Raw genomic sequence first — 20,049 nt, forward strand, 5'->3', positions numbered from 1 at the left:
GGTGGAGTCTTCTTTTTTCTTTATGAAGAAATCTACTTTGATTTGGGACAATTGTGCATCTAGCCATAAAAATTTAATTTCCCAGGCTCTTTTACAGCTATGTATAGCCACCCAGCCAATGAGATGTATGTGGAAGTCTCTGCAACAGTGTTTGTAGGAAATCTATTGTTTTTCTGATAAACAATGCCAGACTCAGCTGGCAAATGTTTTTTGTTCTTTGCCCTCTCCTTTCTTTCTGCTTTGAATGTAGATGTAATGCCTGGAGGTATGGCAGCCAATTTGAGACCATGAAACCACAGCCTAAGATTTGCCAAGCAGGAAAATACAATGAAGCTGGTTGCCACTCTAAGCTGCCTAATCCAAATGTTATTGGAAAAGTAACCCTCATATTTGTTTAAGCTGTTTTGTTACATATAGGCAACACAACTGTAATGATACGCAAGCATTTTCTTGGTCCTTTAAAACAGTTTTTGAGGTAGATGTCATTACTTTCACTGTACAAATAAGAACACTGAGGCACCTGGATTTGAGCTGTTCTCCCAAGTTAATTCTATCAGCAAAGGTAGGAGCCAGGATTTGAAAGCAGACAGTGTGACCTGGAACACATAGGCTTAGTTCCCCAGACATCTGTAGAGACCCAGGATGAGGTACGGGTGGGGGAGAGATCTTGCCAAGCTTTGTATAAGGAGTGGATTTAGAATTGAATCTTGAAATGAGTAGGATTTTGACATATGGAAATTAAAGAAATGAGGAGGACATTGACGATGGAGAAAAAGGTATTGCCTGAGTGTAGAGACTAGTGGATTACTGGCTTTAGCAAAGGAACCAGAAGGTCATGAATTGGAGAAAAGTTTTTAACAACAGGTTGGGGCTACATGGTGACGGTTTCCAAATACAAGCCTCAAAAGTTTGAATTCTCAGATTTATAGAGAACTACTGAATTCTAGCCAGTATTGCTCAAATGGAACACTTCAACAGACATATTTATGAACATTTCCCAATATGATCACAACATTTAGAAATTGGAATTCATGTGTTCTATTATCCTTACTTGAACTATGTTTTTCTTTCTTAAAAATAAACTTCAGGTGTCAGATATAGATGTGCAGTGCATGATTCAATTTAGAAAATTCTTTTCCTTTAAATGGGTGCCACCTTGTGGATACAAAGTCCTTAGTGCAGTGGTTTTGAAACTAAAAGAGATTGGTGGCAATTTCTCATAGCTAGATAGATCTTGTGTTTCATGTTCCATCTGTGAGAATTCTGTCATAAAGAACTTTATGCAAAACATTTTATGTATATTGAATATATGATCATTTAAAAGCTATTTATGCTGTTGTATCCAGTTCATTTGATGATTATAAGTTCAAGATTCTGAGAATTTGCCATTCTGTAATACTGTATAGAAAAAAAAAATCCCCAAGAAACAAAATATGAAGAAGGGAGAAAATGCATTCATTTATTCTCATAAATGATATTAGACTACTTTAATTTGCGGTTGTGCAAGCGCTTGTTTTGCTTGCAAAAGCATGTTGTTCATTTGCACACATCGTATGTGTGTTTACTAAAGACCTTAGTTGTCTGACTTTAACATGCTTAAATCCTTCAGTCTACTCTACACGTAAACCAAGAAGCAAGTAATTTAAAAATCTCCTTATGCAAGAAATGAAGAAGATAGCTTTGAAGATCTGAAAATACAAAATTTTCTGAAGATGCCAACTCACTTGTTCACAGGCAGGAAAAAAAAAAAGGTCACAATGAGACTTACCATGGCTGTTAAAGACAGTCACTACCAGTGACCAATCCAAGAGGCAAGGTAAAAGGGAGAGGGAAAATAAAGAGAAAAAGAAGACAGAATTGAGAGAATAGACACCTGATGATCCAGGAGGATGAGCTGAAGAAGGAGGGGCAGGGATGCCATGGGGACTGTGGGGTGTCCCTGTTCCCACTGTTCAGTCCCAGTTCCACCCTCCCAGAACCCTCATGTGAGGTGTGGGCACTGACTGAGGTAGCCCACATCATCATGCCCTGCACAGAATCTCACCTCAGGTCCCATTTCCCTCCTCTTTCACCAGATTCTGGCACCATATTCTTCCTGGAGACCAAGAATCCCAGTCTTATTGCAGTTTAGAGGGCCTTCATTAGAGATCATGCAAATTCACCTGTCTGCTACCAACCTTGCTTGGATTGGTGAGCAGAGGACATGTTGGCACAGAGTATTCAAGCGTGCCTCCTACCAGCAGTGTGATTGGGCCACCCCATGACTGAATTCTGACATAATTTCTCCTACCAGGTACCCATCCCCTTCTCCTGCACTTGTGGGTTTTACACTATTACTTTGCCACATCGTTCTGTGTCACCCTAAACACAGCCACTGGTCAGTTCTTATGCCTGCCAAAATGAGTGTAGAGTGTAGAGTTTCAGCATTTGGAATGGGAATCAGCTGTGGCCTTCTTATTCATATGACCTTGACTGCTACAAGTTGCAGGAGGGATTCCTGGGTCGGTTCCTGATCACATCTCATTACTTGGTGAGGTGAGGCTAGAGATGACCTCCCTGCTAGCACTGTCCAGCATCCCTCATTTGTGAACAGCTCATTGTGTTCTGCCACCTGCAGGTCAGGCGGGGAAAGAATCCTTTATACAGATAGTCCTGTGAACAAGAAACATTCATACCCCCACCTAAGTTTGCTCCTGGTTGCATCAAAACCTGTTTGCAAATCTGGAGAGGCCCCAGCTCTATGGGTGAGCTCCACCCAAGCAAGTGAGCATCACTGGGGGGTAGAGGCAACGCCTAGCCTAGTTTGGCTTCTTTTAGGGTTTCCTTTTCCCCCAGTCCCCCTTCCCACCGCACTCCCCCACCACTGGATTCTGGAGCACTTGGCTTTATGCATCTAGCATTTTCTTGATCTCTTGTTATTAAGACATTGTGTCTTGTCCACTGTTTATGCCTCTAGCTGCGATATGCTCCTCCAGACTGATGAGTGACTGGATGTGTCAGGCCACTCACATTAGCTCCTATTCCCACTCTGTGTGCTTTCAGATCTTGGGGAACATCTCTTCCTTCCTGCAGGTGGTCCTTGAGTGACCCTTCTTCCTGTTCATCCTGGTTTGAGTGTCAGACTGCATGTTGATGGGTATGTTTCAGAAATACCTAAATATAATGCTTGGCAGAAGTTAAATGCAGCTGTCTTAATTGTTCTCCATAAACCTGTGTGTTTGAGATCCCTTTTTTCTGCAGAGGTTGTTCTTTTGGCCAGTCCTTTGAGGCAGGTGACAGATAAATTCACCACACTGTAAATCATGAGAAGATTGGACCTTTGATTTTATTGCTGGCCAAACACAAATTTCCTGGAAAAATATATTTGAACGGTCAGTCACCAAAGAGCAACAAAGCTGAATTAGAAGTCTCTGGTACAGTGAGGTTTGCAAACACTGGTTCTGTTTCCGTAAGTGAGAACAGCTGTCCTGGTAGGGTTTCTTTCTCCACCCCTTTAAGAGCACTTAGAGATTTTCTCTGCTAAAGCATATTTTAGAAAACTTATGTTATAATGAGTGGAAGGAAAAAACTACAAAACAAAAAAATTTTAAAAAGACAAAAACAATCGCCATATGGCTTTTTCATGTGCAGGCTTCTGGAAGTCCGCCTGCTGGATGTGTAACACATGCTATGGAATATTCATCTTGTCTCTCTGTGATCTCTGTCTTTGTGTTTGCTATTAGTGAGCCTTGGAGGTTATCACAAATACCAGTTGTGTGAAATGAGCACAACTGACAGGATTTAAAGGCTAAAACCAACCTTTCTAATCCATCTATTCCCCATTCTCCTCCTTAGGCCTTGCCTCTTCTGCAAGACTATATGACATCCTTGCTCCTCTGATGGGAGCTACAGTAATTTCCTGAATGTCAGTCAAAGCCTCCTTCCTTGAGGAGTTGGAGAAATTCGGGTTTCTCTTTCTGACTAGATGGAAAAGGAGCTATAAAGACTTTTCAGAATAAGATGAGGGTTGGTATTTTTGCCACATGTGCTTGACTTTTTCACTTCTTTGCTAGCTTAGAAATATAGAGTCCTTTTTTCTTTCTTATAAAATTAGTTAAAATTGATTCTGAATTAAAAATATGTGTAGAGATCAGTTATTACATCAAAATAACTTCATGAATATTAAGCAACAGCTATGTGTGCTGGACATTGTTCTGAGTGCTGGGGATACAAAATAGATTAAGTCCCTGCTCTCCTGAAACTTATAGTGAGCAGAGGAAAATAAGCAAATAGGCAAAAAGATATATAATGTGCGGTGGTAAGCACTATGGTGAAGAATAAAACAAAGTTAGGAGCTAGGGAATGATTGCTGTTCAGGGGTGGGTTACTGTTCTACATGGGATGGTCAGGGAAGGCATCTCAGGTAAGACAATATCTGAAGGATACGAGGGAGTGGCCCAGGCAGAACAAACAACTAGTTGTAAACACCAAGGTGCTCAGCATATTCAAGAACTTTTTAGGTTATAGTGAAGACTTTTTGGATTTTATTTTCATTGAAATGGAAAGTCTTCAGAAAGTTCTGAATAAAAAGAGTGACATGATTTCATTTGTGTTTTTAAAGAACCAGTTTGGATGATATTACTAAAACAGATAGTGTGAGTGGACAAAGGAGAAAGAGGAGAAAGCAGGGCAACTAGCTAGGAGGTGATTACAGTTAAGTTTAAGAAGAGGAGTTGACTGGACTAAAGCAGTGATGATGGAGTCATGAGCAGTGATCAGATTCTGAAACTATTTTGAAGACAGAACCAATAGGTCTGACTGATGAATTGGATATAAGGCCTAAGGAAAAGAAGAGTCAAGAATGACCCTGAGGTTTTCAAACCTACCATCCAGTAGAAAGAGAACCTATAGTGATGCAGGAACAAGAGGGGACAGTTGCAGGCAGAAGGGGTTGGGATCAAGCACACAAGTGGACTGTTGGGGAGAGCAAAAGGTACTGATACAGATGTAGGTAGATGGGTTGGTAGATTTGGTGGTAAGAGGTTTTCAAGGATCATGAAGTGAAAATCCGGTGGCAGAGGAGGAGTTGGAGGCTTGAGAAAGGAGTGTGGCGAAGTAGTAGAGTGGAGGGGTGAATTGACTAGTGCCTCCCTGTGCATCAGAGTCACTCAGGACACTTGTTAAAACACTAGTTGCCTCACCCTGAAACGTACTGATTCAGTACATCTGGGAGGCGCCCAAGAGTTTGCAGTTTAGTAAGTTCCTAGGTGATGCCAATGCTGCTGATCCAAAGACCAGACTTCGGGAGCCACTGGGCTGGGGAAATGGGTTAGAATGGAGGGCTGGGACATCACTAAAGGCCTCCTTGCACCTGGCAGTGATTCATGTGAATTTTGTCAACATGGTTGTGTGCCTTTTTTCCAGCCCTGATCAGCTGCTCAACAGCTGGCAGCAGGAGGTAGATAACTGGACTTAACAAAATGAAGAATTGGTATCACCAGGATACTTAGGAGGCATTACCTCTATGTGATGTCTTTGTATTCTGAAAATACTAGTTGAACATCCTTTATTTTAAATAGAAAGGATAAGAGAATCTGAGACTGAGAAAGAGGAAAATGGAAGTTTGCGGATAAAGCTTACTGTTGTAGGACTTAGAAGTAAAATGGAGGTCGGGCGTGGTGGCTCATGCCTGTAATCCCAGCACTTTGGGAGGCCAAGACAGGCGGATCACTTGAGGTTGGAGTTCGAGACCAGCCTGGCCAACATGGTGAAACCCTGTCTCTACTAAAAATACAAAATTAGCTGGGCGTGGTGGCACATGCCTGTAATCCCAGCTACTTGGGAGGCTGAGGCAGGAGTATCGCTTGAACCTGAGAGACGGAGGTTGCAGTGAGCCAGGATTGTGCCGTTGCACTCCAGCCTGGGCGACAAGAGTGAAACTCCATCTCAAAAAAAAAAAAAAAAAGAAGTAAAATGGAGTAATGTCCACCTCTGGTCTCATATGGCAAGGAGAAACATATGCCCCTTTCCCTAACATACCTATTTCTGTGGTCTGCTAAAGAGCAAAATTCTGAAATATACTTTGAAAAACTAAAACTCAGTTCTTTTGTATTTTATAAGATTACATCACAGACTGAATTTTGAGGGTTATGTTGTTCTTTGAAAATGTTTATACCCTCCTACAAAAAAATAAGTGGTTAACTGCAGAGCTTCACACACAGAAATGATATCAGCACATGTGGTAAAGAGAAAATCGGCTGTTAGAGTAAGGGCCACAGCTCGTTAATGAGAATAGGAAGAGAAGAACTGACTTCCATAAAAAGAAACAATATTAATTGAAATAGAATATGTAAAGCAGAAATTTAAATATATTATGGTATATCTACATATTAAGCGCATTATATTTTTAAGTGTAACTGATAGTTTTCTTTTTGTTAAAAAAACAAAACAGATTTTGCTGGAGCCAGGTGTGATCCAGGATGTGCTAGCAGCGGGCAGTCACCTACAGCTGTTGGAGCTTCTCAATTTATGCTCCCACTATCTCATCCAGGTATGTGAGCTTGCATCCTGCTCATACACCCTTCGTATTCCTTTCCCCGCAGTCATAAGCTGGCCCCCACCAACTGGAGCTGAATGACAGGTAAAGTGGGGGTGGGGTGTGGGCTGTGGTAGCAGAGTTTCTCCAGGACATAAGCTGAGAAGCTCCTAGGAGGGCGGCTGCTGCTCTTGCGTCCAATCACGGACGGAAGCAGGAGTTTTCCTCCACTGTCCTGCCCACCTTAGGTCTCCACGACCCCTGAGCAGCCGATTAACTCAGTGACCATGCGCAGGGTTCCCTGCAGGGGCCCGGGGAGGTGACGCTGAAAGGAGTCCTAGTCCGAAGCAATATTGTCTGGTTATGGAAATAATCACAAATGTAAGAAAAGTCTAATAGTCATTGAATATTTCAGGAACAGTATCTAGTAAATCACAAAGTCCTGTGTAATTAATTACCATGTGAACTTCCCAGGCAGTAAATGCTAGAGAAGGGATGAGTGATGTTCGTATTCCTGCCCTGATTTGCTGGTCAGGAAAGGCCCCATGAGAACGAGGGAGAGAAACCTCCCCAACACCACGCACTGACTGTGTGTTCACAGTTGTTGCCCAGACAGTCCTCACAATAACTTTGCCCGTTTTTATAGATTTAAAAAATCAGAGACTTAAAATGTATCCAACTTGCCTGAGGCAATATGGCTGGTAGGACTTTCTGATTCCGAAGACCATTTCTTGGTTGGATGAAAACTCCTTGTTAGATAGAAGTCTATGGGGCATCTTAGGCAAACAGTATGGCTATGAGTCTCTTGGACTTTATAGAGTGTAACTAACTAATTTCCAATTTTAGGATCCTCCCATTTCCCCCACTGGTATCACCTTCACTTGCATTTATTATAGCATTAAAAAAATAATTTGAAGAAATAATAAATTCATCACACAATTTAATGCCACTATCTTTGTGCATATGACATGATATGAGTGAGCAGAAAAGTTTTGCTTTCCTGCCCAATTACTTTATTTTCCTTTTAAATCATTTTCTCTCATTTTAAATATATACTTTTATCATTGACTTCCATTACCACTTAAGTAGTTTACAAAGCTCTCTCTCGTCTAGCATCTTATTTAATCTTCCCAACAACCCTGGAAGATAGGAACAAGCACTTCCCAGGGAGACAGTGTGAGGAAGGTCAGCCATGTTCACCTGAGGAAAATTCAAATACAGTATATGGAATTCTTATGATTATTTCAGCACATTTAATCTAACAGTAAATGGTTAATGATTTTTTTTTTACTTTATTTTCCTTTCTTTTCCTCTCAATATTGTTAGGTGGTATGGGAAAGCTATTTTTAATCCCTTTCTGCCTGTAGCAAATGGGAATCATGTAGAAAGGTTATAAGACTTCAAAAGTGTGTGTTTGACTTGTGAAATTGAAATTACTTTTATTTGACATTTCTACATCAAATATTGCAACTTGGGCTTTACTCATCATCACCTGATTCACTTTCCCCATGGCAGACAGTAATCAGTGATGCATGTTGACACAGTTTGGTTATAGCATTAGTTATCATGATACACATTATAAATGCTGTGTATATGCAGGGGTGTGTGGGTATACCTAAGTCTATAATTTTCTGTAAGTGAGAATTCCAGATGAACATTAAAGGTTCATGGGTGTTTCCCCCTTTCCCATCAGATAGGTGATTTGTTGAGATACTAAGTGACTTGTATACTTTGGAATTTAACTTCTGCATTTCATTATTGCGCTGAGGTAAAAGTGTAGCATGCCTGCATGCTTGTGGACAGTTATTATTCAGGCTTCTTCAATAGTGGTTGAAATTTTCACTGTCTTTTCACAAATGTTTTCATTTTGTCATGTAACTTTACTTCTACTTTTTACCTGTGATTATTGCAAGATGTCAAACTTGTAGAAGGAAACTTTGACTACATGAGTACCAAAATCATGTCGATGTAGAAACCTTCCTTATTTCAGCCTTTTAAAAATATATACCCTGCTTCTCTCTTAGGATTATAAAAATCACAGACTGGGTCAATTCAATCTACTTTTATATTTTGATATAGTCTCATAGCTATATCTGTTTGTAATTTTTTGGTAATATTGTTCAACTGATTTTTAATTTAATGTGGGACTATTTCATTGAGTATATAAAAATAATATTTTCTTAATGTGAAAAATTCCCAGTGCTTAAAATGTACCCAGGAATTGTGCCCCTTCAATCAAGCTGATATATTCTCCATCTTCGCGTGATACTTTGTCAACTAGGAGTTTTTGAAACCACTCTCTTCACTCAGATGTCTGGTGTTGTTTTGTTGTTCTCAAACTGCCATTCTTTCTTTGACTTCTCTGCCAGAGGAGTGAAGGGCAGACCAGCTCAAATATACCATTGCCCTCCAGTGCTCATTTCAAAGTATCTCCAAGGGGAACTGGTGGACGCTCCCTGAGCCTCACCGTCATCCTGCAGTTCCTCTGAACATGTAAATGGTGCTGCTGCCCTCCTGAAAAGGAAAGGAATACCTGGCACTGTGTGGGCTGCTTTCTCTTGAATTTCCTCTGTTAGGCTGCTGAGAGAAGGAACCCGAAATTGCAGGAGCAGTGCTCCTCTGTGTCAGTGCGGACAGCTATTGAATTAGCTGCCTAATTAGCCTTCTCAGAGGTTCTCAAAGCATGTGTGTGGGAAAAAGGAAAGCTGGGCAATGAACTTGATGCTAATTGATGGGGAGGTGGAGTGTCTTGCCTTTCTTTAGGTTCCCACTAATCTAGTCTATAGGTTATAGTAGCCCCCTGAGCAGTCTGCTTGTTTCTAGCCTCAATCTGTGGTAACCCATGGTTCCCAGAACATCACTATCTTTTCCCAAGAAAGGGAACAACATATATTGAGGGCCTATCCATGCTGAGTGTTTTGCAGGGACTCCCATTTCCACTGTTAAGTCACCCCTTAACACTGGTGGGTTGTTTTCTTTTTACAGATGGAGAAACTTAAATTCAGAACTAGGATGTTGATCTGGTTTGAAAACTTTCATTAGCTTCATGTTGGGACTTGCCATTAGGGTAGAAGATTCATTGGTAGAGATCCTCAGTGGCAGGCAGAGCCTCTCAGTCCCCTTTAGATTGTACCAAGGGGTAGGAGTGGGGAAAGCTTCATACAGACACACACACACCATCGCCTCTGCTGATACACAATGCCATAAGATCAGGAATATCGGCAACTGAATTTTGTGTTACATCCCCTGCAAGTGATGCATCAGAAGCTTTGATGAGATGTCTCTTTTTTTGTCATTAACTTTCCAAAAAAAAAAAAAGTGTATACATTTTGTATCACCTTTCCCAAGTATATTCTATTGTCTTATTAACAATCATTCTTTATGTTCACCAAGTATCATTGTCTTTTTAATAATATGCAATTTAAATGTATTGATAAACAGAACCATCACATAGACTTTTCAAATAAAACCACCAAAGTACTGAATACGCAACTCCCTTTTTGATAGGAATATAGGGCTAATATCTATTGCTAGACAGCAGGTGGCAGTGTGAATCCACCAGAATTCAGTAGTTAATTTAAAGCAAAAATCAGAAAAAAAAATGAAAAGAAAAATTATTTATTTTGCTACATATTAGTCTTCTGACCTAATCAGTAAAAAAGTCATTATTCACACCACACTGGGCAATATGCATTGTAATTTTTAACAAATAATAGGAAACTGTTAATGTGTTCACAGGAAATACAGTTTTGTCTTGGGCTGCTGTGGTCATTTATCAGCACACTTTGTGAAATCACTCATTTGTTCTAATTTGAATGTAAATGACTCTAAGGTTTTACAAATAAGGTGACAGACTCACATAAATGTAATTGCAGGGTTCATCTCCCTCTTTTTATATATCACTCATTAGGTTATGAATTAAATACATCGTATTAAACCAGGGGCATGTCCAATGATGATATTGTAATGGCAAATTACTCTATGCTATTAGAGGTGTATTTTTTATTCATGGACATTAATTTGTCATCAAGCGGCATTAGTTTAGCACTTTTATGTGAAAGACGTGACCTGCAAGAGGAGGCATGCTGCTGGGATGTGAGAGGCTGGGACACAAGGGCTATAGGTAGAGCATTTTATCATTGTAAGGGAAACAGAGAGGGGGGGTCTGTTGTATTTGTTTTATTTTCTGTTTTTACAGCATGAAAGATCATTTCCCCAGATTGAAGGCGTTGTTCTGTTTACAGTGTGTACATGTGGATCATCTAGTGAAGCAAAGCCCAAATTCTTACTATTCTTCAGTCAGAAGCCAAGGAGGAACATAAGGGGAACAGGAGGGAGAAAGGGTCCTGCCCTAAATCTCCTTCTCTGTGACTGATGTTTACTCAGCATCCCTTGTCTTCATTAAATTTTACACTAAGTGGGCTATGGTGAGAAGTAGTTCTTTTCTCTCTTCAGTTAAGGTACAAAGGTTTAAAAAATGCTATTCTCTCACGGAGGAGTTAAGGAGAATTCTGGGTGATTTTCTTCCTTTTTTTTTTTGTACCAATGGCGATTTCAATAAGAAACTATTTTTCCACTTTCATTCTGAGAAGCACTAGATTCTTGAAATACCTACACCAGGGCTGAAGGTATCTGAGTGCTGTTTTTGCATCATTCTGCACATGGTTTAATGTGGTTTGGAAAATGTCTCACCACCTCCAGTTACACTGTGGGGCTTTCGAGCAGAGGGATCACATCTTATACTGATTTTATGCCTTATCCCCTCCCTGCCTTCACATTGTGGAAGTTCATTATGTACTGAGGGATTGAAAGGTGCCTCCATTCAGTAATTTTTCTCTGCTTTTTAAATATCAAAATTCATGTTATAGTAGGAAAAATATACTACCAGTCTTTCATTAGTTTTGCCCACTGAATACATTTTTTTGTTAAAAATCTTTCTTTGGGGATTAAATTTGACACTGAGGAGCTTACATATTTTACAGTATTATAATAGATTATCATTTTTAACCAAGTAATACTACAATGACTTGTAGGAGGTTATCTCTTCTAAACAATGTATTATTATAATTTTAATTATTAAATTAAGAGTATCACCTAAATACATAATATATAATGAGTGTTCTGAAGACAATAACTTATCCTCAAGATTGAGGAGAAGTTATAACTCATGTTCATTTTTCTGTAACACTGAACCATTTTTTCCCACATTAGAGAAGACAAATGATTTTACCAACATATATATTTAATATACTCATAATCAAATGCACTGAGTGCTGTTCTATAGTTCACTAGAGCTGAGACTTTTGTGTTTGGAGAAAGTTAAAGTACAGAGTTTGGAAAGCATATTACAAGTGGTTTAATCTTTTGGATTATTTTTAATCAGCAAAAATGATCAAAAAGGGTGGAAATGTATCAGACCTATTAAATCATAGCCAACTAGTAATTATTTGTTCTAATCAAGAGTATTTGCTGTCTGGCATGGGTAATGCAGAATATCATATTTGCCAAATAACATTCCTATTTGGCTCTGAAATGCATCATAAGATCTGCAGTAGCCATTTTAGGGTCCCCATTAATTTTTTTCATATGCTATTATGTTGGCTTTTATTCCCTAAGCCCACACTAAAGGATGTCAGGAAGCGACAGCCCAGAGGCACACTGGCAGGCCAGGCAAGTCATTTCAGCATTTTAATCTGTTATGCGGATAATGTAGGATTGACTGTATCTTCTTTGTTTGTGAGGTTTTTAAAGAGGAGAAAAATTCTCCTGAAAGAATATCTCTTGCAAGAATTCACTAATAATTTTAGTCATTTCAAACCTAAGCTAACTGTTGTCAGCTGGATGATTTTAAAATCACTTTCAGTATGCATTTTTCTTTTTAAAAATAAAGTGTTTCCAGTATTTTATTCATGCTAGAGTTCAGAATCAATAATCAAAACAAACAAACCTCAATTTCACTGAATTCCATTATTAATACTTGGAAATTGGTGGGAGTTGTGTAAAAGAAGATCTGTGTTTCATTTGAGATATTTATTCTCCCACCCACCCATCTGTAAATATTTCTAGTCATGGGGAAATGTCTCTCCTCTTCCCTGAAGCTAAACTACCTTTCTGCTCCTTATTCCATCAGTTACTCCCTGTGTTTCCTGTGGTTTTGATTTCTCCTACTTTACTGGCACTTTTCTTTCAGTTTATAAATAGGATCAATAAGACGGGAGACACTCTTCTTCATCTCTCATTACCGCAACTGCTCCTTGACCTCACTCCCCAACCGTACCCAGTGTCGGCATTCCTTACCTCCTGTTCATTCTTCAGGCCCATTGAACTCAGTCTTCTGCCTTCATTACTCCTCAAAAGTTCTTCCAACAAAGGTCACCAAAACCTCCTTGTTGTCTGATGCGGCAGGCCTTTGTGGTATCCTAAAGTGACTCCTCTACAGCATTTAGACATTGGGAGCTGCATTCTTTCCTGCGCCTCTCTTTCTCGGGGCTCTCTCCTATTCTCCTCCTACTCATTTTCAGTACCTTTACAAGTGTTCTTCCATTAGCTCCTTGACTGTCCCTCAATTATGGGAGCTCTGCATGGGCACCCTTCCCTTCTGCTCACTATCACTCTCTTTCATGTATCTGTGGAGGGTTACTCACTCCAGCCCTCTCTCCTGAGTTCCAGCCCTGTATGTTCAGCCAGCATTTCACTTGGTATCCCACATGCCGCCCAAATCCACCTTTGCCCAGTCTCACACACCTGCTCCTCCTCCTCCTCCCTGTCTTTGTTAAGGGACCATCATCTTTTTAGTCACTCAAGCCTTGGCATAATCTTACACTGCCCACTCCTCAGGTATTCCACTAAATAGTGTTGGTTTAGCCGTTTAAGTCATTCTCAAATATGCTACCTTCTCTTTCTCCTCATTATCATTGACATCATTAGGGTCGGGACTATTTTTTCTCGACTGCCCTGCAATAACTCAACTGGGGTCCCTGCCTATAGTCTAATGCTAATCAATACTGTACAATCTAAGTTATTTGTCTGGTCCACAAAATAATTTCGTTCCCTAAAACCCAAGCTAGCTTTCCATCTTTTAATTGCAGAACCATGTCCTTTCTCTTTCTTGTCCCTATAATGTACCCTATTCTGATTGTACCCTATGGACAGCTTGTCTTAGCTCCAAGCCAGCTGCCTAGTCTACACTTTCGCTTGGGTATTTCTCAGGCACGTGACCTTTCTGAGTGTGAACCCAAGCCAGAAAACCAGGAGTCATCCTAGAATCACCCATCTCCTTGAGCCCCACATACACTGACACAGAGACCTTTCAGCCCCACCCCCTTAACTTGTCAAATCTCTCTCATTGTCTCTCTTTCCACTACTACTGTCTTCATTCAGATCCACATTACTTATTTTCTGGACTAAAGAAACTTCTTGCTAACTGATGAATCTGCTTTCCCTCTTGCCCCATTCCAGTACCTCCTCCAAAATTCTGTTTGATAGATTTTGAAAAGTTTTTTTTAATCCATGAAAAATTCTGTTTGATTGATTTTTTTAAAAAAATCACAACCTGATCATGTCACATTCTTGCTTAAAATTATTCATTATGATGAATGTGGTTCACATAGTCTTCAGGATGAGGTTCACTCCTTTTAATTTGGAACACAGGGCCTGTCTTTATTATGAAACATGCTATCTCTTTAGCTTTTTTTTTTTTAAAAAAAAAAAACAATTTACTACCCATGTGCAATGCCTGTTCCACGGTCATTATGAACTTTGTGCATTTTCCTGTACCTAAACCTCTTCATACGAAGCCTCCTTTTCTGTGGATTATTTTTCCCTCACTTTGTTACCTTCTGAATTCCTATTTAACTTTCAAGTACTTGACTTACGTTGTCTCCTCTTCCAGAGTTGCTTGATCAATCCACCCAGTTGGAATTATATTTTCCTGCTCTTCTTTAATTATGGGCAATCTTCTGGAAGACGGATCACACCATATTGTTTGTGTTAATTTACTTATCTGTCTCCCCAAGACATAGGTTTATGTCCCAAAGTTGTGTGACATCGCACAAGTTACTTAACCTCTTTGTCCCCCAACTCCTCATCTGTGAAACACAGATATGGTATCCTATATACAGTCTACCTTTTAGGGATGTTGAAGGATTCAATGAGACAATGCATGCAAAGTATCTCACAAACACACTGTCCTACATCAGTGAGTGCTCTATAAACCAGAGCTGATATAATGTGGTACTTCACTTGTGAATTCCTCTATTAATTCCACAGTTATCCTCCTACCCAACCCCTCACCCCTGTCTTCCCTCATTTCTGCAAATGTCAGCAACTTTGCTGCCTACTTCCAATTGACAACCTATTGGACAAATCTGTTTCTGAAATTTTGGGGAATAATCACCATTCTGTAAAAGATGTTCTTCCTCTTAGCCACTTCTCTTTGATTTTGCTGAAATGCATACATTGTTTTTCAGAAGTCACAAATAATTAAATGAGCCGTCACTTTCTCTCTGCCTCTGAAATTTGAAAACATCATACTGAAATTGTACTTTAATAAATAATAAAATAATGCTTTGACAAAAGCAACAAAATACATGGTATTGACACTTTGTAGACAGAAAATTTTGTTTTATTGTTTCCCCTGCCCTTTCTATAATTAAAGCATCTTTTTCCATCCTGGCATACAGAATCCAAGAAACAATTGGAAAAGTCTTTCATCTCTAGTTCTAGTGCATGGTAGGTACTTAGAAACACATATTGTCTGATTGAATTCCTCTGCATGTACCATAAGAGCTCCCGGTGATAGAAACTTTGATTATGAAGTTGCATGATATCCTATGCTTCCTGACTAGGGGACATAAAAGCTGTGTATTTATTTAAAATTAAAAAAGAAATCTGAATTATTCCTTACTGGGAGAATGCTATCCATGTGTCTCACTTCCCTCCATCTGTCTTCCTTTCCTCTGGCTTTCCTTCCGGAGGAAGGAAAGGGGTGTAAAGGGGTGGAGACTTCTCCTCCACCCCTTTCTCACTGTCTATCCACAAGTGTCTTTTAGAACAGGCTACCAACCTTTATCCTGCTGCAACCTTTATCATGCTACAAGCCCTAGGAAGTGGCTGCTTGTCTGTGTCATGGACTTGGCTCCAGATACCCTGGCCTCAGTCCCACACATTCAGTATAATGTTTGCCTGCTTCAGAGGTACAGTTGAAGGGCTTGGGTCACACAATTTGTTTGCTGCAAGAGTATATTTATGCAGGACAGAGTCATTCCTGTCTTCACTGAAATGCATACTCCAGAGTAACGATTCCTAAACTTGACTATGCAAGGAATCATCTGTATGATTTAGCCATCTGTATGATTTAGCCATCTGGCTAAAACAGACTACTTGGGCCCCACTCCAGAGTTCCTGATTCAGGAGGTCTGGGAGGGGCCTGAGAACCTGTATTCTAACAAGTTTTGAGGGATGCTGATGTCTGAACCAGGGAGCACAGTGTGAGAACTCCCACTCTAGATTCTCTTGCCACACTGCTTTTTATCAAGTACCTGACTGTTAAATCACTGATATTCAGATTTTGAAAGTGTATTTGTCACATTTAGATAAATTTGAATTGCTCCTAGTAACATAAAGATATTGATGCTGTGTATGCTTCATAGCATCCAAAAGATAAAAAGTGAAAATAATGCAAATCTGAAACAAACAAACAAAAAACCTTCCAGGTCTCACTCTTATTCATAATAATGATTAAGACAGTCTGTAGGTAAGTGAGGGATTTAAAAAAAAACTACTTTATTAAGTTATGATTGACATACTGAGGGTTGATTTAAAGTGTGCAGTACTGGGCTAAATTTTCAGCAATCTGACTTTGTGTACTAGAGCAAGTAGGGAAACATATCATAATGACTTCTATACTATTCTTTTAAACATTTTTAAACTGATTTTGCCTATCCTGGTTCAAAAAGTATAGTTATTGAAATTTTAGGTTTAAAACCCTAGTTGCTCAGATAAACTATTCTCAATTAAAAGAAAAATATATATATTAACTTCCCGTATATATTCCATATTCATTGGCAATCTCCTTATGTTATGAGTCAGGTTTAGTGAACTTTGAAACAGCATTTTGCAGCACATAGTGACTGTGGCCAGAATTATTAGTTATTGTTGATGGCTATGTTTCACTTCCTCCCTACTAGATTTCCAGCTTACTAGAGAATTTCCCAAGGAACAATATAAAATTATTCATGAGCCTTGGGTATTATGCAAACAATTGATTATGAAAATGTACTAGTAACCTAATTGTAGAATTCCTCTGTTATACAGCACAAATATATTTAAATAGGTCTTGCAAGACTCCAAAAATTAGAGCATGCTGGAGTTTTCCTTGTAATTTTGAATTGCTGCTAATACTTTGTTTTCATTTAATCAAATTGTATCGTGTACATATTCATATCAATATATGAATAGATCGTTACATACAGTTGTCCATACATTTTTACATATTTATATACAAAATATACCTATATCTCTCTATATGTTTATACATATAAAAATATCTGAGTTTGATTATTTTATCATATTACAAGTTATCTGGCCTGCATTGTCAATGAATTGCTCATTTTTTCTTCTATAACAATTAGACAGTTAGACTTTATCCTATCAGCTCTATGACAGTGTTGAGAAAATTCATAGAGCCCTTCACACGCCCAATAAACATGATAACTTTTTTCATATATAGCTGATCCCAAGGCTATTAAAAGGTTTGGATTTTGTTTATTCATTGATTTGTTTCAACCTGTACCAAAGGCCACACCTTCACCGCACATCTACACCAGCCCCCTTTATGTTGCTTTCCCTACTCCTGGAGTACCAGCCTTTCCTGCAGCACCAGGTTAGGTAGTCACATAATACCTTGATTTACAACTAGGTTGTAATCAAAATAGGAAACAGGTGGAATCACAACTGGGTATGGTGCCTTGGATATTAATGGCTTGGCTCAGCAGTGGAATTTCTAAGTCATGTACACTTTTTTGTCTTAATTATGCATTCATTAAAAGCTTTTATACCCAACAGAATAAAGTAAATATTTTTTGATCTCCATAGTGTGCTCCCAGACTGTAGATTTGCACAGCAGGGTCTTGATAATCTGAATAAATTGTATTTCCCCAAGGAGTTTATCTTTCAAATAAGGTCATAAAGAAATGCGGCTCCCCCATTCGTAGATTTCTGCATGTGCCTTTTCTGCTATGAGTAATATAGAGCCTGGGAACCAGAGTATATTATAGTAATACATACTTGCTTATGGTCCAGTATAATGTCTCTATCTATTCTCCCTACTTATCTCTGGTGAAGTATTTTTTAAGTACAAAAGAAGTGAATGATTTTATGTGGCAGCCATGGTTTTTGCTGACACTCAGAAAAACAATGTCCATATTAGACATTCAGTGTTTTCTTCCCTTTACCCACTCAGTGAGTATGGACTATGCAAAACTATAGTTTGATTACTGTAAACAGCATTTGTAAAAGGGAATAATGATAACTACTGTATGTTGAGCATCTACTATGTAGAAGGTACTTTACCTGCACTTTTGAGAATCCTTATCACAGATCTGGAATGCAGTGTCACTTTTCCCAATTTTTAGATGAGAAAATTAGACTTGAAAAGATTAACCACTGACTGAAGCCATCCAGGTGGGTCAGCTCCAAATCATGTGTTTTTCCTACAACTCTAAACTAAAGACGCCACCAGGGCCTTGTTCCCACAGCTTATCACCCAGTGGAGGAGACAGGGAAACTGTGAAATTAGGAACCTAAGTAAATATGCACAATTAGGTGTACTTACAATATTTCTAAATCATGAAGAGTAAGATGGCAACACACTTCATGGTGCATACATATGCTAAAAGTAGCACACAGTTCTGAAAAGTTCAGGCAATAGCTTTTTCCCATATTTTTAGGTTGCCATATTTATCTCCAGTGCAGCTAACATTTCTAGGCACGTACCTTTATTTATTTAAATATTAAATATATGCATTAATATTTAATAAATTATTTACATTGTAAACTTTTTAAATATTTTTAGAGGAGCAGAAAAATCTATGTGTTTACCATGAACTAAGAACTAAAAGCAATACAAGTTGCAATTTTAAAGATGTAGTATTTTTTCTTGCCTACCCACTGTATATCAATCAAAACTTGCTAGGTAGCCACTTTCTGAAGACAGAGAGGAAGATCTAAAGAACTAAAGATACTATCTGCACCTTTATGCACGGCTGGGGAGAGAAGAGTCAAACAAATGATACAAGTAGCAAGTATAATTAAAAGTCAGAGGAGGGAAATTCCTCCAAGTTGGAGTGGCCTGCCTTTCCCTGCAGATGGAATCTGATCTGGATTGTCCCATAGAGGGGAAGGGCATTTATATTACAGAACTTCCCCTTTCTCACAAGCTTTTTAAAGGCTACTGAAGCAAACGATGTCTTCAAATCCTTCACAAATAATAATCATTTGTGACAAAAGAGTCTCAAAGTTCTGCTTATGGTCTAAAGGAAAATTAATGAGAATTCATTTGATTATATCTGGGTTTTTTTTGGCAGTTTGCACATTTATCTTTTTCTGATCATCACTAAAAACCAAGAGAAGTAGGGTTCTTTTTCAACATTCTGGGGAAAGGCAGAAAAATCTAACATATAGAAAACAAGGAGACCCAAGCAAGATTCATTGTGGAAGTCAGGCCTCATGTATCTGGTACCACAAGTGGGCATTCCATTATATTGCCCAGTTGTATGAAAAAACCCGACACCTAGTTAGCATCACAAGGGAATTTCTGAAGCTCAGATCAAGTACTTAACACTTTTCTCAGTTAATTGTGGGAGAGCTGTTTATTTTGCCCAACTGTTAAGTTATATCTATAACCAAGCTATTATTTCCTCTTTCCATGTAAAGTCATAGATGTGCCTCACAACTGTTTGCTTTTTTTCATTCTTGATCCAACAAATACTTCTCTGTTGCAATCTGTGAGAAAGACATTATGATTGGCATTGTGCAGAATACAAAAAGCATGTGATGCAAAACCTACTTTTTACTAGTTTACTAGGTACATTTTTAATAGTTTGAAGATAAGCTACATGCATGAATAGCTTAGTGGCAAGCTTATTGTGTATGTGATAGGAGACTTGAAGTGGGAGACATTAGAATTCATTTCAGTGATAAAGAGCCTTATACATACCATATCCTATTTGCTACTTTGTCCTTAAAAGCAGCTGATAAAATTTTTAAATTTCACTTTGAGTTAACATTGTTAAAAATCAAACCATAGTGATTTTTATGTAGAGTGGTTTCTCAGGCTATTTGGAATAGATTTGGAAGTGGTTTTAAAAAGAGAATTTCTTGACTTACATAGCCAAGGATGGCCTTTCATTTAGAGGAATTTTCAAATTGTGATATAAAATCAACATTGTATGTAAGAACTTCATGTATGCTACTACATCATGGGCATAGAAACCACTATGTCTCCTGCCTATCTTTATCTGTAGTAAAGTATCGAC

General features: G+C 38.7%; 1 protein-coding gene across 12 annotated transcripts in view; it reads left to right on the forward strand.

Moving 5' to 3' along the window:
• Window positions 1-20,049, forward strand: part of KLHL32 (kelch like family member 32) — a 214,905-nt gene that overhangs the window by 130,769 nt on the left and 64,087 nt on the right. For 11 of the 12 annotated variants that reach the window (XR_004184570.1, XR_001901981.2, XM_021936810.2 and 8 more), the window contains one exon: window positions 6,431-6,529. The exons of the other annotated variant lie outside the window; for it this stretch is intronic. Coding sequence is in view for 7 of the 11 variants with exons in the window: in XM_021936810.2 (XP_021792502.1) it covers window positions 6,431-6,529 (99 nt within the window). In the remaining 4 variants the exon portion in view is untranslated. Of the gene's footprint in view, window positions 1-6,430; window positions 6,530-20,049 lie in introns of those variants that run through there. 12 annotated transcript variants of the gene reach the window in all.

The sequence above is a fragment of the Papio anubis genome, chromosome 6 (genome assembly GCF_008728515.1).
Source record: "Papio anubis isolate 15944 chromosome 6, Panubis1.0, whole genome shotgun sequence".
Classification (NCBI taxonomy): Eukaryota; Metazoa; Chordata; class Mammalia; order Primates; family Cercopithecidae; genus Papio; species Papio anubis.